At 39.2% G+C, this 25413-nt stretch overlaps 2 protein-coding genes and 1 long non-coding RNA gene across 3 annotated transcripts; 2 read left to right on the top strand and 1 right to left on the bottom strand.

The window, feature by feature from the left end:
• Positions 1-300: 300 nt before the first annotated feature.
• LOC135936209 (uncharacterized) lies at positions 301-5696 on the top strand. The gene is made up of 22 exons (XM_065478951.1): positions 301-541; positions 736-795; positions 1018-1125; positions 1185-1220; positions 1273-1306; positions 1712-1776; positions 1829-1937; positions 1995-2236; positions 2682-2741; positions 2794-2842; positions 2895-2971; positions 3031-3127; positions 3190-3410; positions 3464-3536; positions 3921-4006; positions 4063-4183; positions 4234-4340; positions 4397-4459; positions 4518-4548; positions 4605-4690; positions 5176-5278; positions 5331-5696. The coding sequence occupies exons 1-22, from the start codon at positions 539-541 to the stop codon at positions 5561-5563; spliced, it is 2064 nt and encodes a 687-aa protein (XP_065335023.1). The 5' UTR covers positions 301-538; the 3' UTR covers positions 5564-5696.
• A 12183-nt stretch (positions 5697-17879) lies between these two features.
• On the bottom strand, positions 17880-20309 carry LOC135937575 (uncharacterized). The gene is made up of 4 exons (XM_065480732.1): positions 18413-20309; positions 18195-18352; positions 17956-18133; positions 17880-17894 (listed from the first exon to the last, which is right to left on the bottom strand). Exons 1-4 carry the CDS (start codon positions 20306-20308, stop codon positions 17880-17882), a joined length of 2247 nt encoding a protein of 748 aa, XP_065336804.1. The 5' UTR covers position 20309.
• A 1384-nt stretch (positions 20310-21693) lies between these two features.
• Positions 21694-24827, top strand: LOC135937404 (uncharacterized). The gene is made up of 3 exons (XR_010574500.1): positions 21694-21936; positions 22065-22203; positions 22270-24827. It is a non-coding gene; the product is annotated as an uncharacterized LOC135937404 (long non-coding RNA).
• The last annotated feature ends 586 nt before the right edge of the window (positions 24828-25413 follow it).

The raw sequence follows: 25413 nt of genomic DNA, 5'->3' as shown, positions 1-25413 counted from the left end.
CAATCTCAAGAAGTGTTGTTGAAACCCGCCTGCCGTCAACAGAAGCAGCAACCATAAAATTGAAAACAACTGAATATTTTTCCTCTTGGAGAGACAAACCACCTACAACAACCACTAATGCCCCAATGGTAAATTCCGTACCTCCCAATTTCTTTGGCTAGCAGCAGAAACCTGTTGGTAGCCCATCATCACTCCAAACGGATGCAGGGAATATACGTCATCATCATCGTCATTTCCTTTTATCAGCAGCCAGCTGCCCACACCGAGCGCTGTTTCATGCCCTATATCAAATATCTCTCATCTAAAATGATATTAAATTTTCTTTTCGAACAAAATTTAGGCTGAAGAAAGCAGCAGCACCACCATAAAGACTCAAACCAGCAGTGAAATAACTACTCCATCCAGTACAATCTCAAGAAGTGTTGTTGAAACCCAGCCGTCAACAGATTCATCAACCATACAATGGAAAATAAGTGAATATTTTCCCCCTTGGAATGAGACAGGCACCAAACCACCACCAACAACCACTAATGCCCCAATGGTAAATTTTATATGCCTCCCAATTTGTTTGGTTAGCAGCAGACACAGCTAGCCCATCATAACTCCAAACGGATGCAGGGCATATACGTAATCATCGTCACTTCCTTTTACTAGCAGCCAGCTGCCCACATTTGATGACCTATATAAAATAACTCTCATATAAAATGACAATTAATTTTTCTTTTTGAACAACAGGCTGAAGAAAACAGCAGCACCATAAAGACTCAAATCAGCGTACCGTCAACAGTTACAGAGGTAATCACAATTTTAATCTGTTGAATTCCTTTTCAAATTTCAACACTTTGATGTAACGTTTCCAAATGACATTGAAAATTTTTGTAGTTCAATGTTGCGTTCGGCGCTTCTGTAGTTTCATTGCTCTCAGTCAGATAGGCTGTTATGTTGCTTTAGAAATGAAAACCTCAATTTCATAGACACTTGATAACTGAAAGGCGAGTCAAATTGTACTTTTTGCAGTCCACAACAGAAGCAGCAACCATACAGTGGAAAATAAGCGATGAATATTTTTCCCCTTGGAAAGCGGCAGGCACCAAACCACCAACAACAACCACTCAAGCCCCAAAGGTAAAATCTGTATCTGTGCCTCCAAATTTCTTTCAAATCTCTGTCAATTTCCCCTTCAGGTTCTTCCTTCATGCGATTCAACATGCAATAAAGATGTATGAGAATTATTTTAGCAAAAAAACTAATTAGACAAAGGAAATATTCTAGATGTCCTTATTTAATATTGATGGGACCATCAAAGGTTGTAATTTAATTTTACCTTAAACTTTCATGTGGGTCGAATTAGGTTAGACAATTCAATCGGCAGAAATGTAACGAAAACTTAGCAATACTTTAGCGGAGTTTGGTCTGAAATTACCTCAATATTGGCTCACAGGCAGATCGAGACGGCAGCGCCACAGCATGTCGCCTAATTGTATTTGCTGTCGATGTGGCGCTGCTGTCTCGATCTGACTGCGAGCCAAGCAAAAGAACCCATCTCTCTGAAAGGTCCGACTTATATAGAGAAGTTCAGACCGAAAATGTAACGGATTTTACGTTTCCACTGATTTGGCAGTGAAACCTATATTAATTCGACCTTCAGGAATCAATAAGCATACTCTCTAAAAAAATCCGGTTTTCATTACTTTAACGCATTCCTAATTAGATTTATCATCACATGGATTTTGGGTGGAAATGTGCGGAAAGTTGTACCTTTTCGGAAGGAGCTTCGTAAAAACATCAATTAAAAACCCTAATAAATTAAAATAAATAAATCTTCAAGGTTACCTGGGAGCAAAATATGGAGAGATGTTGCAAACTTGGAATGAAGCCTATTGGTTTGGAGCTAGCAACAGACGTTAAATGCCTCAATTCTTTGATTGATGATGATTGTCCGCAGCACAAACACATATTAAACTCCATAAAATTAATTTAAATTTTTTTATCAGACTACAAGAGCAGAATAAGCAGATTTTACTGGACGTTTGGATTAAGGAGGACGCAAGAGGCTAATTCAAGTTACTTCTGGTGCAGCAGCGGAAGCAACATCACTACCAACTGGGCGCCAAATGAGCCGAACTACGCGAAAAATGCGTTTGAAAACTGCGTTCGAATGGAAATGTCCAAGGCAAATAAAGCCGTGCAACTTCTAGACAAGAACTGTGCGGTACTTAGCGTGCTTTCATGTCAGGTAGGAAGTTGCAAAATTAATCGCGGGAGTAATAGACCGTCTTTGACGAACTTTCTGAGCACAGCAAACGATTCTTGAGGGTCGAATTAGGTAAAGTGGATATTTTTTCCGTCCAAAAAGTCCAGCGCGACGTGCTAGCCTTTTTCCCGCCAAAACAATTTGAATGTGAGAAGTGCGCATGCGTCAGAGCTGGCTGGATCTAACAAAGACGTCGTTCGTAAAGGCGGGATCTTTGAAAGTGCTCAAACCAGCTCTCGCGCATGCGCAGTTCTTCGCAAATACATTCATATTGTTTTGGCGGGAAAAAAGTTCGCACGTCCCGCTCGGCTTTTTGGTCGGAAAAAATATCCACTTTATCTAATTCAGCCCTGAGGAATCGATTGGTGTGCTCAGAAAATTCATCAAAAACGGTTATTTATTAATATAACATAATTTTAAAATACAGGGACCAATTATTCCAAGAACCTGTTCCTCTCCGAGATGCCCAAACTCGTGCAAAAAGAAGGTTTAAAAATCAAGGATTAGATTAAACATAGCTGTCTAATATATAGTTACAGGCTAATTTATTTCAAATACTGGCAGATAAAGCCACAAATTATTTAATTGGTAAATTCCAAATCTTTTGCCAACGCCATTATATTTAATGAATCCACCATAGATCCAACGCGACATGGAATTTTGATTAAAAACGATTCTCGAGTGCTTTTGATCAGCCACCCAAACGATTCTCGAACTGTTTGTGCTGAGAAACAAGAAAAAAACATGAGTTTATGACAACACAAATAATTATATAGTTCGCAGATTCTTTTGCCGCGTGTTGCGACGTGGGTTTGAAGCTGCTCAGTTTGCACCAGAATTTCATGTACTCGGTTTTGGTCGGCGCTTTCAACAGTTCAACCTTTTACTACGATTAATTTTTTGTAAATAATTAAAATGAATTTTTTTAACCGCAGACGCAAGCATAAGAGGGGAAAATTTCTGGACCTCCGCGACCGACCAAGGTTGCAGATATAACTTTGGCTTCTGCTCGTCCAACAGACTCCTACGCGAAAATGCAAGGTGGGCAAAGGGACAACCCGATCTTTCATCCGCGAATGGGTCTTGTCTGGCCGTGTCTACAGACGGGCGTTTGTTTGACGAAATTTGTACTTCAAAAATGAGATACGTGTGCGAGGTATTGTATTTAAGTTTGGCATGCAGGTAAAATCCAAATATTTTATTAAACAGGGGAGAGCTCAAACTACATCGTACGCGGGGACGGTCGAGACGGAGTGCGCTGCTGAGTTTAATATGACGGAGAGTGAGATAATTTATTTCTCCGCGTTGAATATTTTTTTTTAAAAATCAACCGCGGTTTTTTTTTAATTTTACTACTGGAAAACTGCCCCAAACCATTAATAATGTTCAAGCAGGGGCCAAAAAATTGTTAAAAGGACTCTGGACCGTGTTTTTATTCCGATATCGGGAATTTCTATAAGAATAAATTTGGATCTCACTGCTTTAGAGCATTATTTATTTGTTTATTTGATACGAAATTGTTATTAATTAGACTTATAAATTTCCTTAGTTAAATTCTTTAATCACCTTTTCCTTTATTTTAGTTTCAAGCTTAATATTTAATTTCAAGTCCTGGAAAAATACGAAATGACATTTTCTTTTATTCCCCTGTAACAATTAATTTCAGGTGAAGTAAAGCACTGTTTTAACTCAACGCCGACTGAATTGAGGCAGAAATGTTTCCTAAAATGTTATGGCGAGGCGACTGGATTGGTTTGTGCATCGTTTAAAAAATAGTCAAAGATCTGAAAGCTATTATTTCTCTATAGTTTGTTGATGGAAACCTAGAAGGAGACAGAGTATTTGCTTCTTTCCACGCTATATCTAACGATGACACAAAGAAAATGCTGGATATGTCCTCAACTTTGGACTACTGCACCAATGCAGCAAGTAATAATTTCTAATTTTATACGTTTCTTTTTTTTAATTGGCTCAAAAAGAGGGAATGGATCCGTGCGATAAATGCAGCAGTCTACTTAGTTGCGGCCAGGAAAATTCACCGAAATTATTCGGGGATTTCTTAGACGTGATGGAATTACCTCTGACGGTATTTAGATTTTCACTTGGCTCCAACCGAAATATTCAAAGTGTATTTTATCTCAGGAGTCGCCAATCATACTTCCTCCTGTGAAGGGCATTCGTCCGGAATACAATTGCTACGCTAGAGTATGTAACCAAATTAAATATTTACACTTAATATAATAGTGCAACTTGTTCATTACAGGCTGAGCCAAAATCAATTGCAGATTCCCCGGGTTTGTGCTGATATCTTGGATTTGATTAAACACTATTTTTTTGTTATTATTTCTAGTTCCATTTCGCGCCCTAGGGCCTGGATTGAAATTGTTTCTTCAGCGTGCATGCAATAAGAAATTTTTGATACTCGGAACCTCACCGGTATGTGCAATCTTTTTAGAGCTTTAAAGGTTTAAAGACCGTCTTTGACGAAGATTCTGAGCTCACCAACTAACTAACTCATCCTTTAGGGTCGAATTAGGTAAAGTAGATATTTTTTCCGACCAAAAAGTGCAGACTATTTTCCCGCCAAAAATATATATGTGAGATGCGCATGCGTGAGAGCTGGTTTGAGCACTTGCAGAGAGACCACCTGTACGAATTAATTCTTTGACAGATCCAGCCAGCTCTTACGCATGCGCATTTCTCTCGCAAATACGTTCATATAGATCTGGCGGGAAAAAAATTTCGCACGTCGCGCTGCACTTTTTGGTCGGAAAAAATAACCACTTTACCTAATTCGACCCTCAAGAATCGATTGGTGTGCTCAGAAACTTCGCCACAGATGGTTTGTAAGAAATTTTAATGAATTATTCAGAAAATAATATATTATTTCTCTACATAATGGAAGACTTTTAAAATTTCAGAGAACCTTAGCATCAAATTTAGAATATTGCTGCAGCCATGGCATGCGACTGGCGACAATCGACACCAAGGAAAAGTACGACTGCATGGTCCAGAGTAATCTGAGTGAGATTTCAATATAATTTTAGCTATTTCCAATCTCACAAACGCATTTTAGCATTTCAATACGCGTCTGGTACTCTGTTCGGCGTGGCTGCCTCGCGCCTCGGCAAGCTGGACCGGCCCGCGTGGTGCTATTCGGAGGCTGAATTCAATTTTACTTGGGCCGAGGACCTTTTGTCCAATGATACACTCGAAACCAACTACGCAATCGCACTCAGCTTTTCCCCACCTTACAAAATGCAGGCTGTTCAGCTCATTTCAAACATCGTGTGTGAATCTCTGCATTGAATTTTTGAGTTTGTAGATTCAAAATGATATTTTAATCCCATTTATTGAGTGGAAAATTGTTGTTTTTGTCAAGATGTATTCACTATATAGGTGAAAGATTTAATTAAAATGGCGTGTGTCGCAGTAAAATTCAGTCCCTTGCTTTGCTTTCACCCTACTTGATGTCTTAAATTTTAAAAAATTAATTATTAAAAATACCCTATGAATAAATTCGTCATTGCCAAAACATTTAAAGTGTTTAAATTTAAGGAAACAAAAGACCTCATGCAGTCTTTCATTGTTTCATAATTTTAACACGCTTCCCGCAACCCTCTAATGAAAATTAGCCGTTGAATACGCTCTTGACTGCATACATTTCATTGACAGGTATTTAAGTTTTAATCTTGTGCGGTAAAAAATTGTACTGCGTCTCATTTTCTCCTGTAACTTTCGCAGGAAATAAACAAGTTGGTGAATTAATTAATTATACTCGATTTTCAAAAATCACAAACGTTCAAGGGTTCAAAGCGAATTAAAATAAATAAAAGTGGCGAACCATTTCGCACCGGCGATGTTTTGTTTTTACATCTAGTTGTTGAACAGTTGCGGGCGCGGGCACATCTGGGCACATCGTAAGCAGACCAGCATATTTTGTCACGTGACTTGCTATCATCCATCTCAAAAGTCGCGCAGCAGATGAGTAGGTGCCCACCTTTAGACAGAAAAATCCAAGCAAATTAAAATTTATTCCGAGTATATTACAAAATGATGGTATAGGGAAATACTACAATAAATGACTAGTCGGACAATACATCGGCAATTAGGGGTCCATCAGTTTAATTCCTGCAATTAAATCGCATCAAAAATCCCTTCGTCGTTTGCAATATCTCCAATTTATGTCAAAATAACTTAAAACGATCGCAAAACAAAGGTTGTCAATTTAATGTCATTGTAACAGCCGCTAAATTTGTCTTTCTATTTATTTTAGAGATACAACCTCAGAAGAAGATAAGAGGGATAAAACCTAGCTTAATAAAGCGGTTCTATCCCTCGGACAATTTATTTTTTCGATGAGTGCTGTGTATGGGTTAATAATATTGCAGTAGAGCGGTAAAGGGTGTGCGCTGGGAGGGCGCTCGGGATAGACTGACAAAAAGCAGCGAGGAGAAGCCGAGCGAGAATGACCTGAGCGTTGTGTATGGATTTATAACAAGCATTGTTGAGAGCGATAAAGGGAGTGCTCTGGGAGGCCGCCCGGGATAGACTGACAAAAAAGCAGCGAGGAGTTGCAGGAGAGCGGTAAAGGGTGTGCGCTGGGAGGGCGCTCGGGATAGACTGACAAAAAGCAGCGAGGAGAAGCCGAGCGAGAATGACCTGAGCGCAGTGTATGGATTTATAACAAGCATTGTTGAGAGCGATAAAGGGAGCGCGCTGGGAGGGCGCTCAGGAGAGACTGACAAAAAAAAGCAGCGAGGAGCATAAAGCTGAATGAAACTTTGAGCGTTGTGTAGAACAAGCATGAGAGCGTTAAAGGTTGACAAAACTCCCTGCAGCTTGGAAGGAATAAGCTGGATAAAACTTGGTGGAAGAGTCCAATATTAGGAGAGGCTGACAAAACTCGCTGCAGCAAGGAAAATCCAAGCGCGCTGCATTTCTATTAAGCTGGATAAAACTTGGTGGAAGAGTCCAATATTAGGAGAGGCTGACAAAACTCGCTGCAGCAAGGAAAATCCAAGCGCGCTGCATTTCCATTAAGATGAATAAAACTTGCTGCTGCTGTTTCCAAGAGTTGACTTCGAGAAAGCTGTTGTTTGAGAGTCCGTGCTGTGTGTGAGGAGAAACCATGAGTCGAGCACAGCTGAATAAAAATAATTGGTATTTTTAAGAAATGAAAAGGGCGGGGAGGTGTTATTTTTATGTGTGTTTATTAAGTTGAGAGTCTTACAACGCTACAAACTGTATCTGGCAGAGAAATAGTGGCATTGTTGTATTGGTTTTTGACACAAACAATTTCGTTGAATTCACGTCTAAATCCAAGTCTCAGCTTAATAGCTTTTCTGATGTAATTTACGCCTCGCTCGTCTTGAACGTGGAAGCAGTGCGAGAACCATTTAGCGTGCTCAAGCCATGGGTCATCTTTGCTCGACAAATTCCTCAAAATTCCGCCGCAGTGGAAACAAGTTAAATCGCCGAACACAGGATGCTTGAAGAAACCGGCTCTCGCAATATCAACATGGTATGAGTGCTGTTTTGAATGAGTTTCAAAAGTAGCGAGTCTATCGATGTATGCTGACATGTCCAAGTTAAGTGGGATGCCTCGAAAGCGATCTGAAATTAAGAAGAGAAATAAATTAACGAATCACTAGCAAGATTTTTTTTTGTTACCTTTATCATTCTTTTCGGAGAGGACTAAGCCATATCTTCGTGGTCGTATTTCTACATCAAGCGCTATATTTCCGCATGGTATGTCTCCAAGCGGACACTTGTACGAGCTGTATCGAAAATGAGCAATCGTACCCGATTCACCTTTGCGCCAAGTTTTAGTTTTTAAATCGCAAAACTGACACATGATAGATTTATCTGTGTGTGAAAAATATAATCCACGTTCAGACAAGCTTCTAGCAGTAGGTAAGGCATCAATGAGGGAAGCAGGTAATTGGCAATGAAGAAAAGAGAAAGTGCGATCTGTCTCAAAATAAAATGAAAGGTCGCCCTCTAGAGGAAAATCATCAATGTTTGAATTATTCTCTTCAGCGCACGACTCATGGTCAGTCAAAATTTTCTCGCAATCATCTAACTTGAAAGAATGATCACTGTTAAAAACACAATGAACGTGATCTTCATCAGTGGCAAGAAAGCCTGAGAGAGCAAATTGCTTGGCAAACTGCCTGTACTTGTTAACGAAGGGAATTTCGAAATGAAGGAAACGCATGAGCGCAGAGGACTCTACATAGGACGGCGTCATTTTCGATACTAACGCTGAAATGGAAAAAGGTTGACTGACTCAAAATTGGTGGGGGTAAATGGAGTGGTGGGGTAAATGGAGTGGTGGGGTAAATGGAGTGGGGGGTTAATAAAAGTAGGAGCATCGTCGTAGAAATTTGTAGTATACCGTGGAACACTACCCTGAGCACCCAACGCTAAAAGATGGCACTCGATGCAGACGAGGTACAGTGTATACACCATATATATATCAAACATGTGATAAATTGCAGACTGGAACTAATATTATTGCTTATTTTATTTTTCAGGTTAAGATTGTGTTTGACGCCGATGCCGACGTTCTTGATACCCTTCATACCAAGTGCATCTTCAAATTCGGTGATGGCTTTGAGAAGATTTGGCGCGGCCGAGAAAAACCAAGAAAACTAACGCGCAATCTAGCCGAAGCCTACGAGTTGTTCTTCAACAAAGCGTCCGATCGGTGTCCTGTCAGCAAAGTGTACGATCGTCTGAACATTGAAAGGAGGAAAAATTATTTCCCTGTTAGCCATGTCACATACGAGATTTCATCAAATGTTAGTTGTGGGCTTGTACACAATGTAGCCAGCAATGGATACGTGATGTCGCATTTCTTCATCAAATGTCACGAACGTCTTGTCTCGTTCTCAGACGTGAGCACAAACCTAAAAAACTCATTCTTTGAAGTCAATACAAACCGATTTGTTGCTGGCAAATCATTCACGAGCGGCGGCGTTAACTTGAAAGTGAACGATGATGATTATGGAAATCTCTGGTTCACTCTGACTGAGTACGAATTACCTGATGATGATGATGACTATAATAATACACATGTGAAACGGCCTTATCGAGTTGTGCTTTCAAACACTCAATTTCTAGCTGTTCGCAACATTGCAAACGACACGATCCCTCAGATCGACGATTGGTTCCAGTCAATGGAAAACGCATACAATGGGGTAATTCGCGACGTTGTTGCTTCAACCATGCGCAGGGTAAAGCGGTGTCGTTACTGTCGCCGTAAAACCCACCGCACGCCTGCCTGCAATTGTCACTTGACGTCTGAAGTAATCATTAAAAGGGAATTGAAGCGCGTCATTAAGAGAAATGCCTCTAGAAGTCGTCATTACGGTCACGAAGTTCTGTACAAAAATATCGCTGCTGTTTCTGACCGCATTGCCGAAAACATTGAGTATGAACTTGTTGGCGAGGGCTTATTCTTCGATGCAACCTCGGTAAATCTCCCACCACCCATTAGAGTGTGTGAATACATTCAGAGAAATGTGACGAACGACAACCAGACTCTTTTTTAGATGTTCTTTGTGCAATGAATAAATACTCTCTTAAAATAAAAAAAGCTGTAGTTTCAATCATGACTTTGCCCTGGATGCATCCTTTCACCTGTACGGTGTCAGGTCCTACATCATGTGGAAAATCATTTTTCGTGACGAAATTCATTAGTTACATCGAATCGATGATAGACACACCAATTGTCGAAATTGTTTGGTGTCATGGAATATCGCAAAAAATGCACACCGAACTCCAACGAATAACCAAAGTTCCGATACGTTTTTTTGAGGGTGTTCCGAGGATTGATGAAATATCGGATGTAGATTCGGGTCCAAAGTTGGTTATATTGGATGATCTAATGGGCAAATACGAAAAAGAAACATTGGAAATATTTAGTAAAGGGAGTCACCATAGATCCTTATCAGTTTTTAATCTGATACAAAATGTTTTTCATCAAGGAAAAGGCTCGCGTGACGTCTCTCTCAACTCTCAATACATGGTAGTTTTTAACAATCCTCGCGATCGAGGACAGATAGCACATCTAGCACGGCAGGTCGAACCTCTAAATTCGAATTATATCATCGAAGCTTATCGCGATGCTACATCTACACCTCATGGTTACATTGTGTTTGATTTTTCACAAGGCTGCGAAGACTCGTATCGCATCAGAACACGAATATTCCCAAACGAGCAAACCATTTGTTACGTTCCGAAAAATAAACGACTATAAAAAGAACAACAAATTATAAATCTAACCATTATCAGCCATGGTTGAGAGACTAAAACATCACGCGGGAATTTTACGGAAAATTGCCCGCAGCAGACCATCGAGGAGATGTGAAATATTAAAAAGCGCAGACGATGAGGTAATTAAATGCATTTGTGAGTGTGCTATAAATACCTTAAATAACAACGTAAGCCTCACAGAGCGTCAGTTCAAGAAACTAGCTCCGCACAAAAAGGTTGTCAGATATTTAGCTAACAAGAAAGTGTCGTTTAAGAAAAAGAGAAACAAAATCATAAAACAGGCTGGTGGATTTTTATTGCCACTGTTGATACCCGTAATATCCACCGTTCTAACTCAGCTTTTACAATGATGCATGCTAAGAAGATGATTTTGGTTCCATACGAGAACCATAACATCAATTACTCTGAAATTCCTAAAGCTCCAGCTCCAGCAGGAGACTATAACCTTATGGATAATGAAATTAAAAAGATTTTGAACGACAAATCCTTAAACGATATAGATAAATGGTTCAAATATGAACAAATCTTGCAGAGATTTATGTCGTTGAAGGAAAGAACTAAAAGAGATTTCACAGTTTCATTGCCGCATGATGATATTTCTGAAGACGAAGATGAACAAAATTCAGAGAGCAAGGAAATATCAAAAATGAATTCTCTTCTCGGAGGAATAACAGCCGTAGCAAAAAGAAAAAAAGCAGAGAGAATTTATCAGCTGCTTTCAAAATATGCACGAATCAAGTGGAGTGATTTGGGAGCAGCCAAAATCGACGGTGGTAAAGTGGGAAATATAGTTGAGCTTATCAGTCACACTTTAACAAATAGTAAGCTCGAGGCCCCTCCTAAGGGATGGCTTGTTTTTGTCAATCTTCTAAAAGATATTAGAATTCCTGTGAGTTATGTTGATAACACAGATTGCAAAAATGCTATAAAGACAACTAATCTTTCAAAACGGACCAGTTTGCCACAGGCTGCCACACCAAAAGGTAACAAAATTGCTGAAAAGAGAATTGAAACAAGATGGGCACCGTACGAGAAGCAACTTCCGAAAAGCTAAGCAAAATTTACTTTGATGTGAAGAGTCCGGCTGGATTTAGTAGCATTAAAAAACTCTCTGTCTACTCTGGTGTACCATACAAAACTGTTAAAAAGTGGGTTGAGGGAGTTGATGTTTATACTTTACACAAACCCGTAATTAGAAAATTTAAAAGGAATAGATATTATGTTCCGACATTATACTATCAGTTTGAATGTGATTTAGCAGAGTTTCAAAATATCGCGTCGGATAACGATAATAATAGATATCTCCTGGTGGTAATTGACGTTTTTTCCAAAAGAGCTTTTGTTGAGCCGATAAAAGATAAACGCGGTCCCACAGTGGCAGTAGCTCTAGAGCATTCATTCAAAACTTTAGGAATACCGCTTAAATGCAGGCACGACAGAGGTCTTGAATTTTTAAACAAACACGTAAAAGATGTTTTAGATAAGAACCACATTCACCAAATCACTACGGATAACGAAGAAACGAAATGCGCAGTTGTGGAAAGATTTATCAGAACATTAAAGAATAAACTTTATAGATATTTTACACACTTTGGGAAAAAAAGATATGTTGATATTATCCAGAGTATTGTCGACAGCTACAATAATTCGAAACATTCTTCAATAGGTAAAGCACCAAATGAAGTGACCACCTTGAATTCAAAAGAAGTGTGGGACTATCTTTATTCAGGAAAAGGAAGATATGAAAAACTGATCATAACTGACAGAAGAAAGCCAATTTTCAAAATTGGAGACTGTGTTAAGATAGTAAGTTCGAAGAAGCAGTTTTCAAAAGGATACATGTCAAACTGGACCACCGAATATTTTATTGTCAGGAAAATTATAAAAAGAAATCCACAAGTCTACGAATTGGAAGATTCTCTTGGAGAAAAAAATCACAGGAGTATTTTACGCGAACGAATTACAAAGAGTTAAAATTGATGCTAGTACAGAGTTCAAGATTGAACAAATACTTGAAAGCAAGGGGATTGGTCGCAGTAAGAAGCTGCTTGTCAAGTGGAAAGGTTATCCTGCGAAATTTAATTCTTGGGTTAGAGCTACAGACCTGAAAGCAGCATGAGTGAGAACATGTACTTGACGCTGAGTAGCGATTCTCCTTGTCACTTTAACGAACAAAATACAACGTCTAAATTCAGAGTTCACTTGGGAAATGTTGTCGAGCTGACTGGTCGGTATGAAGTAGGCTTGTGCGAAGTGTATTATCCCGATACGCTTAAAAATGTAATTCAAGATGAATGCTTCGTTCTCGTTCATAAATTTGATTTCTCGAAAAATAAAGACGACAAGTCCTTTAAAAAATGGGATACGGATTTTGAAGTAAAAAAGACTATGAAAATTACCATCCCTCCAGGTCGATATAAAACTACCAGAGAGTTGATCGATGAATTAAATAAAGGCACTGCACAATTCTTTGTCATGCACTTTAAAGACGAAATTGCATCTATGAAGTATACGGCGCCATATATTCGTGCTGTGTATACGTTTTCTGACAAGCTTGCAGATATTCTAGGATTTCAAAGAGGCGTCACGTATCACGCCTTATCAAAGCAATTCAATTCTACTTACACTGCCGATATCACACGAGGTTATAGTCAAGTGTTGACGATCACTACGGATCTAATCGAAGATCAAATTTGCAATAACAAAAAGGAGAAAATATTAAGGTCATTTCTTGTCAATCGCAAAAATTCGAAATTCGGGATGCAAAACAAGGAAGTTTTTAATAGAATAATGTTTCGGCCCGTGACGAAAAATAAATTCGAAAGCATCGATTTCTATATAAAGGATGAAAACGGTAATCAGGCCCCATTCATTCAGGGAACTCTAACGTTAGTGCTTCTCTTGAGGCGTGTATAAACAATGGAAAACAAATATTATGCTTATTACGAGGCTCAGGCCAGAGGAATTGGTGGTGGAGCCAAATTACACAGATATCAAAAGGGACTGGGCATTGGATCCACTCTTGTTGGACTCTTCAGACGCATTTTCCCATATTTAAAATCAGGATTCAAATCAGTAGGATCGGAGCTACTGGATACAGGCGTGAACATACTAAAAGACACATTGAATAAAAAGAATTTGAAGGAAAGTTTAACTACAAACATGGTAAACGCTGGTAAGAATCTAGGTGAAAAAGGCTCGAAAACAGTGCAGAGTCTTTTAGGGCTCGGATATAAAAGGAAGAGACCTTTAGGGAAGGGTCATTCAAGCAACGGCAAGCGAGCAAAGCAGACGCGCGCAAAGAATAAGAAATTGAAGGCAAAAACAATCAAAAGAAAAGTATCAAAAAAGAGAAAGAGGAAAGATCTATTTGGATTCTAAAATATAGCAAAGATGGGTTCTGATATTGCAGATACGATGGTCTCCGAACTAGATATTTTTCAACCATTGACTGTTCAGACAAGTGTGCTCTCTGGAGATTATCAGTATTATAAACCAATTCAGGCACTCGATAATAATGGACCTATCATCTTCAACGTGACAGGCACAGGCGATTCATATATAGATATGTCGAAGACAATGCTTTATGTAAAGATGAGGATAATTAATGGTACCACCGGGGGTGGATTCGTTGCCGCTGATGGTGCTTACTCGGTAGTAAACAACTTATTAAACTCATTGTTTAGCGACGTGAAACTAGAATTCAACCAAACTACAGTGTCAAACAGCTCCGGCATGAATCATTACCGCTCGTATATTGAAAATCTTTTCAATTACAACGAAACTGCAAAAAAGAGTCATCTAACTGGATCTCTATATTTCATTGACGAAGCTGGTAAATTCGACGACCTCACATCAAAAAGCCACGTAAACCGTATGAAATATGTAGGACTGAGCAAACCAGTTGAGCTGATGGGTAGACTACACGTAGATGTGTGTAATTGTGGAAAACTCTTGTTAAATGAGATTGATTTGAGATACACTCATACTAGAAATCCAGCATCATTGGTCTGCGTTGCAGCACCCGGATTAAATCCTGAAATAGAACTATTAGATGCCGCCTTATTTGTGCGAAAGGTCCAAGTTAATCCAACAATAATGCTGGCACATGCTAATCTATTGCAAACTGTCACAGCTAAATATCCCTACAAAAGAGTCGAGATGCACAATTACACTATACCCGCTGGGGTTTTCCAAAAGTCATTCGAAAATTTATTCCTCGGTAGAATACCTTCACGAGTAATTTTTGGCTTTTGTAAAAATTCCGCCGTCTCTGGTTCGCTTGTTGAAAACTGCTTTGAATTTGAGCATCTGAATGTTTCCCAAATCTCACTATCTGTCAACGGGAAAATTGTCAATTCAAGTCCATACAGATTAAACTATGCTCGAGACGACTGCGTAATACCTTTCATGTTCTCGTTTTTAGGGACGGGTAATAGTCTGATTGATGATGGTTATTGTGTAGATAGATCAGAATTTTCCCAAGGTTACGCTTTATACGCTTATGATTTATCACCGAACGAGAGCGCGTCGTCAGATTATTCCTCTCCGCCGCAGCAAGGAAACGTAAGATTGGAAATAACTTTTTCTGCTGCATTGCCCTACGTTGTTAACGTGATATGTCACTCAGAAATACCCGATATGATTGAAATTGACAGAAATCGCGAGATTCTAATTCAGTATAAAAGGTAGACGATCGTTGATTTAATATTTAGTGATCAAAATGTTCTTGATCGTAGAGGTGCAAGGTTACAGCACTACTGAATTTGGATTTTTACCCAAGGAGGTATATTTACTAGGAAAGGGAATAGCCTCAAAATATTTGATAAAATCAACAAAGCCTCTACATGAATTCAATGCTAAAGATCAGAAAATAATAAATTGGAACACTTTCAAATATCACCATATTCCTTTTAGTGTAGGAAGTTGTAAATTGTCAGATTTCATTCTGCATTTCTCAGAGATTGCCAAAGAATTTGATCACATATTGACTAAAGGATCTGAGAAATCTTTATATCTTTCACAAATTTTAAACCGAACCGTTGTAGATATAAGTTTTTACGGCTGTCCAAGCATTAGAAAAAATAATATTGGTCCACCCTGCAAGCTGCATTTTTCAGACGCCACACATTGTGCTGAAGCTGCAGCAACGTTCATAAAAAATTGGATAGATGGACAGCCAGACATTAAAAACTTGTTTGAGAAAAATAAATGACCTAACAAATAATAGGCACAGCGTAGGTGTTTATTCTGCAGATCGAATACCTAGAGATAGATGTAAACCTATGGCTTTTATTTTACATACTGAAAACGCTAGTGTTCCGATAGGCCATTGGGTTGCCTTTTACGCTCCGAAAAGAGGGAAACCACAGTTTTTTGATTCGTATGGATTAGAACCTTTTATCGATTCACACGTAAAATTCATAAATAAATATGGTAGCTTCAGCTATAATTCACGATGCTATCAAGAAATCGACTCGACAGTTTGTGGCGGTTATGTTTTATTATTTCTAGCCCAAAAAATGGGGTACATAAAACCATTTAAAAAATATTTGGGCGCAGATAAGAAAGCTAATGACGCCTTCATTGCAGACGCTACCGAAGCACTTGTTGACAATTTGAAAATTGAATTCTAGATTTAAAAATGTTCCTCACTCTTTTAACTTGCCCCCACTCTTTTCATGGAGGACTCCATGGTATAAATTAAGCATCAGAGTAGGAATTTTATCAGTCACGTCTGAGTCTTGACAGCAGGAACGTCATCTGTAGCAATGGCCTCCAAGAAGATGTTCAATAGCCGATTCAAGCCTTATCCTTCAAGCGGTAAAGGGAACAAGGATTCTGCATTCCCAGAGAAGACTCAAGCAAAATCATACGAATGTCACGACCGGACCGATTGTGTGCTGAGACATATTTGGCCGATCAACAAGGGAGCAACGAAACATGTTGTCCTAGCAGCTGATCCGGAATACAACTTCAAGCCGACACTGGTGATCAGAAAGCCTGGATTTGTTGGTGTGAAGCTGAATCCAAGTGCAACAGAAATGTTCCTTGATACATTCACCAGTATCAACGAGCATTTCAATTCGCCTGTGCGTGAGCGCTCACACATCAAATCCATTCAGTTTGGACAACGAGAGATTGGTGAACTGGGTGTTCACTACAATCACCAATCTCTGTACATACGTACACAGAGCGGACTTGGCGAAAGCATCAACCTTCTCATCAACCACCACACTTGGAAATTTTTGTATTCCATCCATCCTCTGCTTCGTCACGTCTACAATCACCTGGATGACATTTCTGGAGAAATCAACTCGATGTATCAATCTCTTAAGGACGTTGTGGCCAAAAACTTCAACCTGGATCAGGCGTTGGATCTGAATCAGCTCGAGGAATATCTAACAGCCCTGAGAAGCGAAGAATTGACATTTATTCCAACCTCAGAAGAACCGAACATCGACTATATTCGCCTCTTCTACGAACTAAAGAGATTCTGCATGTATACTTTTGTAAACAAATAATCTGTATTGCAACCAATAAAATTTTCTTTCAAAATTGAAGACAAATTTTTTTTTATTTTCCTAACACCTACATAATAAAAGAAGATTACTTTGACAATGTTTTCTCAAATAAGTTTAAATATTTAACAAATTTCAACTTGAATAAGAAATTCTCCAAAGCAGCTACTTTGAAACTCTTTTTTATTGGATATCAGTGAAACAAAATACATATGTGCATTTGAAAAAAAGGTGGTCATTTTATTATTAATTTACACTGTACAAATCTGATTTAATATAAATTTACACAAATAAACAAAGAAGTATTACATGTCCAATTCAAGGGATATGGTTTCTAATATTCCAGTCATCAATCACGATATTTTCATCGGGGACGGGTTCTTTTGCACCTCTCTTGGTGCCCCAAGGAATTGTTTCATATTTGGAAATCATAGCTCTTTTATCATAGACCAATCGCATTTTCTTAGTACCATTTTCAGAATAAATTTGGAAATCTGATGATCTTTGAATTTTGTTGTAAATTTGAATATTGATTTCGTCAACCTCTCCGTTAAGCAATTTTTCTATTGATTCCATGTTAGTTTCCTTGATATTATTTTGTCTTAATGTTATACCCTTACATTTTCTCACTTCTTTGCAAGTTCCGTCTGGTTTTTGCACGACAAAACAATAGTTTTTAGGACCGAGAGACGCGTATTTGGTTATTTTTGATCCCTCACCGTATTCGGCAACTTCATCTGTCAAACATCCCAAGAAACGGCCTGTCTTCAGGAAAGGTTTTCCTTTCTTTTGAGTGTAAATAACGCTATCGGTGTCAAATGCTAGAACATTCTTACCTAGAATGTGTAAAAGTTGGTATAGCATAATTCGTGCGTGGCTCGTAGTCAACGCTGCTACCAAGACATTAACATTATTCAGAGTATCCTGGTCGTCATTGTACTGAACCACAACTTTTGATGTCGCATCACACATAATATTAGTGACAGTCACGTTAGGAGCTGAGAGAAGTTCAAGAAGCCTGCTGCGTTCACCAATAACTGCTGATTTACTCCTTACGTTTTGACCGAATTTTCCCCTATAACAAGTTGCACAAATATAAATTATCCCAAATAGTTTAGCTAGTTATAATTGCTCACCATAGCGAATTAAGGCAGAGTTTTGCTACGGTTCTTATGACCTCATTCTTCTCGATTTTGCTTTCGTCCAGTTCGATGTTTTCTTCGACAGCGTATGATTCGATGTATTTTTTCTTGTCCTCGTTAGACATATTGTTTACCGGCCAACCGGATGCTTCCTTAAAATCAGAAACGAATGAATTAAGCTATGCTGCACATATTAGTTAAGAGAAACTCACCTGCTTCAATTTCAGGAAAGCGTTCACAAAGCTGGTGAAAAGGCCTTCATCTTCATCCTTCTTGTACTTTGTTGTTTTCTCATAGTGCCAGATTTCGTAAATTTCAGTGATCTTGTATCCAAATTTCCTGGCCAAGTTCAGCTCCCACGAACTCCAAGAGCCATCAAATGATCTTTCGTCATCGGTGTGCGTGCAGTAAGGAGTGTCGTGGTTTTTTTCAACAGCGCATATCTTACATAGATGGAACAAAAGTTTATCTCCAACTTTTTGGGGTAGGACAGGGTGATAAAGAGAATCTGGGGGTAACACTCTGCAGAAAACAAATCCCTTTACAGATTCGAGACTAGGGAAATTCGAGGTGTAGACGGTAGGATGGCCTACAATATATTCACAGTATTTCTGGGTGGTCGGATAGAGGGAAGTAAAATCGTAATAATTAATTTCCTCGTCATGACCGCATTCATGCAATAAAATGACACTGTTAGTACGACCACCGCTAAGGCAATTCCTTGCACGCAAATAACCCTTTTGAACAATCGGATCTTTCAGTAATTTCTCCTTAACTTGTGGCTGATCTTTCAATAATGCTTTAAATTTGCATCCATACATATCTACAACCCTGTATCCCAAATTTTCCAGCGCTTTGGTTCGCATAAATGTAGCCTGTCTTCTGGCCAGTCCAGATTCGTGTTGTTTTTTAGCCTCAAAGTTGGCTTTTTCGTCGTCTGGATAGCAATCTCGACAGAAATGCCAGTAGTCACCCATATATTGGTAAATAGTATTATTTGCTGTGTCTAATGCGTCAACAGGATATCCTCCGACAATTTGCTCTTGCCCATTCCCAGCGTGCTTGAGATTGACCAAATTGAGTTCGGTCTCTAAATATCTAAAATACATCAAAGCTTCTTTACTCTGGTCAGTTCTAAATGAATCGCTTTTCGGTATCAAACCTATTGATTCTGGTTTGTAAAAGTTCCTTCTGTACAAAAGGCTTACAAGAGAAGCAATTGTTACAGATTCAAGAAATGGACTGCAGGCATATTGCTCGAAGAATGAGTTAAATTGCAATGCAGCTTGTCTCAGAATTGTCACATCGTTTTTACAGTACTTTACTATCTCAGTTGAGAAATCAAAGACCTCCTCAGGTGATTCCTCTAGACGTTTCACTTCTTTTTCATACCAACAATTGAAGGCTTCGTATTGAGAAACGGCCATATTTGTAGGGTCATAGAACTCAATCGGAGGTAACGTTTTTTCTCTGTACGCGTAATTTTCCGGTCGATTGAACAAATGGGGAAAGTAACCTTTTGCTAAATCGCCGCTTAGTTTGAATGCTTTTGGTAATTTGCTAAGACTGCATGGTACAAAATTAATGAAATCCTTAAATGAAATTCTTACGCCTGACTCGATGTGAACAATCTCTAGCTGCATTACAGTTAATCCATTTAGTATTACAGATTTCACATTCCATTTGTTGGTACGTAGTATTTCGCTCATGATTAAGATACCGTCATAACCTTTAAGATTATGAAACAGGCACACGTGATCTGTTAATCTACGCTTCGAGTTGCCAGGCCGATGTGTCCCACTGCTTTTTTCATTAAGCACCTCGAGAAACGCTTTTACGACGTTCAAGCTATGATCGTTAATATTCGAAATACATAATTCGCGTATTCCACACACTTCGCATTGTTGGTCGTCTTCGCTAATCTCCCTGTCCCGGCATTTCTTACAAACAGTTTGGGAGCATACCAAATTCACTCTATGGATTCTACGTACCCCATCGCGATTTTTCGCATGCACCTCATCGTGCTGCGTACATTCGAAATCTGCAAACGTGATTAACGTGTTGCTTTCTCTCTCCTCGAGAAATCTATTAGGCCTTGGTTTACGCATGTCCCAGCGAGCAGAGGGGTAACCGCGGTCACTTTTTGGTCACCTGACGAAAGTTGAACAAAGTGTGGTTTTGCATTTAAATAATGATCCTGATTCATGTTTCATTGGATTTTTTTTGAAATTTGGCTTGGATCATGCAAATTTTGAGTGCCCAGCCTTGGGCACCCGATGGGCACCTTTCGGTTACCCAGAGCGGGCAGGGGACACTTGCGGTCACCTAACAAAATTAAAAGTAAGGGTGATTTTGCATTTCAGGCATGATCCTGAATCATGTTTCATCGGATTTTTCTCGAAATTTGGCTCGGATCACCGAAATTGCCAGTGCCCAGTCTTGGGCACCCATCGGGCACCTTTCCGATACTCGGAGCGGGCAGGCGGTTAACTATGGTCACTTTGCGGTCACCTAAAAAAATTAAAACTAAGGGTGATTTTGCATTTCAAGCATGATCCTAATTCATGTTTCTTTGGAATTTTTTTGAAATTTTGCTTGGATCATGCAAATTTTGAGTGCCCAGTCTTGGGCACCCATCGGGCACCTTTCGGTTACCCAGAGCGGGCAGGGGGTCACTTGCGGTCACCTAACAAAATTAAAACTAAGGGTGATTTTGCATTTCAGGCATGATCCTGAATCATGTTTCATTAAATTTTTGTCGAAAGTTTGCTTGGATCACCGAAATTGCCCGTGCCCAGTCTTGGGCACCCATCGGGCACCTTTCGGATACTCGTAGCGGGCAAGCAGTTTACTATGGTCACTTGCGGTCACCTAAAAAAAATTAAACTAATGGTGGTTTTGCATATCAGGCATGACCCTGAACCTGGCTTGGTTGGAATTTTTTTATATTTGGCTGGGATCACCTAAAATTGCCAGTGCCCAGTCGTGGGCAGCCATCGGGCAGCTTTCGGGTAACTCGGATAGGATAACTGCATGCGGTGTGACCGGTTCATGAACTGTTTTCGTAAAATTTTGGGCACAGAAAAAATATTATTATGGTTATTGTAGGATTGAAAAATAAATTTTTATGCATTTAAATATGATTGCTAAAAAGGGGCAACTTTTGGCTACCCAATGGTTAACCGATGCGCGGGCACCATTTTACTTTACTCGTTTTACACTCAAATTTGGTCAGATTTTCGTCACCGCAGGTCTTAATTTATTTTGGAAAATATTTTTTAAAAGTAGCTTAAGTACACAAATAAATAAAAAAAAAACTTTGATAACCAAAATGGGTTACCCAATGGTTAACCAATGGGCAACCTGAGAACCACCGTAAATTCTCGAGTTCGTGTTTCGTAAAAATTATTTTTTAAAAATTTATTTGGTTATAACCGTTATAACACTAATTAGCATTTCAAACTCTTTAAATTATCTCGTTTTGAGCACTAATTTTAGCTCAGCATTATCGCGCGCGCGTTTCTTTGTTACACTCGTGTGGCGCCACTGTCGGCAGCAGCACCAGCTGCGGCTGCCTCTGGCTCAGTGACTGAAAACAAGCATGATGGTTGAGACGCGCTGGATTGCATCATCATTTTTAGCCGAGAATTTCGCCGTGTTTTCGGTTGCTTTTCGACAAATGGACAACATCAGCGGGTTCTTGGATGGATTGTAGGTGTTCCTGATGTTCCGAAAGGTAAGGTATCATTGAATTTACATTAGATTTGCGTACGGCGCGGCGGTGTACAAAAATACGCGCGCGTAGACACATATCAAAATACATATTCGTTTTAAATTGCTTCAAAATCATCCTTGTGTCATCAGGCTTGCACCGTGTCCCGCCCTGATTGATTATTTTGATGTCCTCTGGTTGGGAACTTGGGAATAGCTGCCTGAACGCGATGGCCATCCGGATGACAAGCCTGGACAAGTTCACAAAACTCCGGCCGCATAGTATCCGCAGGTATGCAGTTGAATTCCCGGCGATATTATTGAGTAGATAATTAATACTTTGTATTTTATTTTGCAGGGTTTGTCTGCTGTTTTGTTTCCATTTTCGGCTGACATGAATTGGATGGAACCATGGACCCCAAAGATGAAAAGCAACGCCCATGTTTACAGGATAAGTGCTGGGACGCTGGACGACATGAGTAGGCACATTGAGTGGATTTTTGGTTTACCGGTTTTCTTTGTATGTTTAATGTCGTTTTTTGTGTTTTAATCTTAAATATAATTTTTAACAAGACTCATAAATATATGTTCTGCTCAAATACGTTAGTAAATTCACTCAACTTATGTTTGCAGCAACTGAATCCAATAACTATTGTTATGATTTAGTCTGTGTTTGCGGCATATTTTTAGTTTCGGTTTACATTCTCTAGATGAAATTTTCTATAATTTCCCAGACAACTAATTATTGTGGACACAACTAAATTTTTAAAATTATTGTTCTGATAATGATCTCATAAGTTTAAAAAATAACAATTGCAAAAGCCTTAAATGTTTCAAGCCAATAGCAACAGATGGTGCCACTGGTATACTTCTAATTTTAATTCCCTCTCATTGAGTTTTTTTATTAAATGCTGCTGCTGTGCCTTCTGGACTTATATAATTCATTTTAATGTGCTTAAAACGAAAATCAGTTACGCCAATCACCCTAGAAACATCAGCACATTGAAAACAAATGTAATTACACTTCGAAGACGATTGGTGTCCAGCACATCAAATATAATTATTTTAAGGGTTGAATGTTGAATGCACAGCTGCAGGACCGTGTCCTCTTTCTCTGTGGAATCTTATTAAATCAAAAGTAATAGCTGTCGCCAATTAATGGCAGCCAAGGGGGAATTCCCAACTGCTGGTAAACTCGTACAATTGTTATAATCATCCAATATTATTTGCTCTGTAACTGCATAACCTCAAAAATTAATATGTTATGGTTTTAAACGTTTTAACTATTAAGTCTTATTAATTTGTAAGTGTGCAGTTCTCCGCAGTCTATTGTACGCTTTTTTTTGGTGTTGAAAAATAGTTGTTTACACTTGATAATTTATTTTTTTAATTGTAACTGATTATTCTGTTATTGAAAGGTGGAATGTAACTTAACTGCATCAGGTATAACCTTCGAATTTTCACTGCCAAACCTAGTTTTCAATTGTGAACTACTTTTAATTCGCAGGTCAACGGTCATGGTCACCTTTCTTTTTTGAAAATTCAATATTAATGGATGATAGCCCTCTCAGATTTTTTGGGGTTAGCCCGTGAAAATCTGCACAAGCACACCAAGTTTTAGAAGTACCAAAAATGTTTGCTGTAATTTGAAAATGAAAGTTGAAATACGGCTCGATGCCGCTCGATCGAGCATGGCCTTCGGTCAGCGAGTTCGCCTATCATTCGGCGATGATGTTTTAATCCATTCCATTTGATTAGGCACGACAAGAGGACCAAGGATAGACACATTTAGGTCATAATCAACCTTCAGGGTCTGAACCGAACGAGACCCTGAGATGATAATTTGGAAAATGTCCAATTTCTTCAATCATGGTGTCTTTTTATAGGTTTTGGCCTCTGTACAGCTCAAAAATACAGCCTAAACCGCCAAATGACAATCCTGAAACCAATTCTTGAAATAATTGTGGAAGCCATTAATCCTGACGTGATGTTAAAAAGTGTTAAAATTTGAAATCGGCAGTTTTGGCTTTATATTTGATCTGTAGACTGGTGATAACCTACGGAAAGACACCAAGCTTGATGAAATTTGATATTTTAAAAAAAATTATCTCAGGGTCACGTCAGGTAAAGACCCTGAAGGTCGGTATCGACCTTAGCATGTCTACCCTGGGCCCTCTTGATGTGTCTAAATAAATGGAATGGGTAAAAATATTCTCGACGAATGATGGGCGAACTCGCCGACTAAAGGCCGTGCTCGATCGAGCGGCATCGAGCCGGATTTTAATTTTCAAATTCAAATTACAGCAAAACTACTGTTGCGCCTTTGAAACTTGGTGAGCTTGTGTAGAATTTCAAGGGCTACAATTCAGCCCTGAACCCCAAAAAGATCTAAGGGTTGTATCATCCCTTGATTTTGAATTTTTGAGTAAAGGTTGCAAAAGGTGACCTAGACCTTTGCCCTGCGAATTTTTTGTAGGTTGATAAGTTGTTCATGGTGGAAAACTAGGATAGAAAATGAAAATTTCAAGGTGATAACCTAACCCAGTAAAGAGTTACAGTCCACCCTTCATTCACATAATTTGATTTTCGGGGATTTTTAAAAATAGGGATCTTCAAATTTGATGTAAAAAATGTATTATTTAATTGTACTTTAATTGTTGTATGAATATCATCCAATAAAAGTGCTGCCCATCTAGCTGCCCACTGAGGGTAACCCCAAGCGGGCACCCAATGGTTACCTTTTGGCTACCTCTTACCTAGGGCTGTCATTTTGCGCTACATATTTATCTTTTTTAACGAACAGAGTCAATCGACCTGCCACCTGACAGCCCTAGATAAAAGGTAGCCAAAAGGTAACCATTGGCTGCCCACTGGTGGTAACCTCAGCCGGGCACCCGATGGTTAGCTTTTGGTCAACGAACATTCTCGGCTTCTCATTTATTACGCTCCCTGAATTCAGGTATACTTTAAATGTACATAAAAGGAGATTCTGTGAAAGGTCATATAATGGGTGCCCATTTGGTGACCGAATTCTGGGCATGACCACTCGCGGGTGCCCGAAGGGTTGGACATGCGGTATAACCAATGGGTGCCCATCTGGGTGCCCACGCGGGGTAGCCGGGTGACCGAACGCGGGCACCCAATGGGCACCTTTTGGTTGACTTTTTTCTCGGTGGGGTAGCAGTTGTGTGGAAGATTTTTGAATTTTTCACAATTTTGACAATACCTTGTGTTACAAATATGTTTCTTTCCCTTTAAAAGCTTGAAATCGATTAGCAAACAGCACTTTCCGCAAATTTTCCTCTCTTCACATTTCAGATGCTTTTTGTGCCCTTCAAAACACATTTTAGTCGAGAAATCGAAGTTGCAATCACTACATTTTCTTTTCTCTTGCAAAGGAGCGTCCGATTTACAAGCAAGACCGCATTTTGAGCATTTTGAGCCACGACAGTTGCTGTGGCGTTCGTTAAAATGACCTTGTTCGCAATAAACACAGAAAATT

Source organism: Cloeon dipterum, chromosome 2 (genome assembly GCF_949628265.1).
Source record: "Cloeon dipterum chromosome 2, ieCloDipt1.1, whole genome shotgun sequence".
In the NCBI taxonomy this organism is placed as follows: Eukaryota; Metazoa; Arthropoda; class Insecta; order Ephemeroptera; family Baetidae; genus Cloeon; species Cloeon dipterum.
Note: the sequence above shows the minus strand (reverse complement) of the source record. Positions and strands in the feature narration are given on the sequence as shown.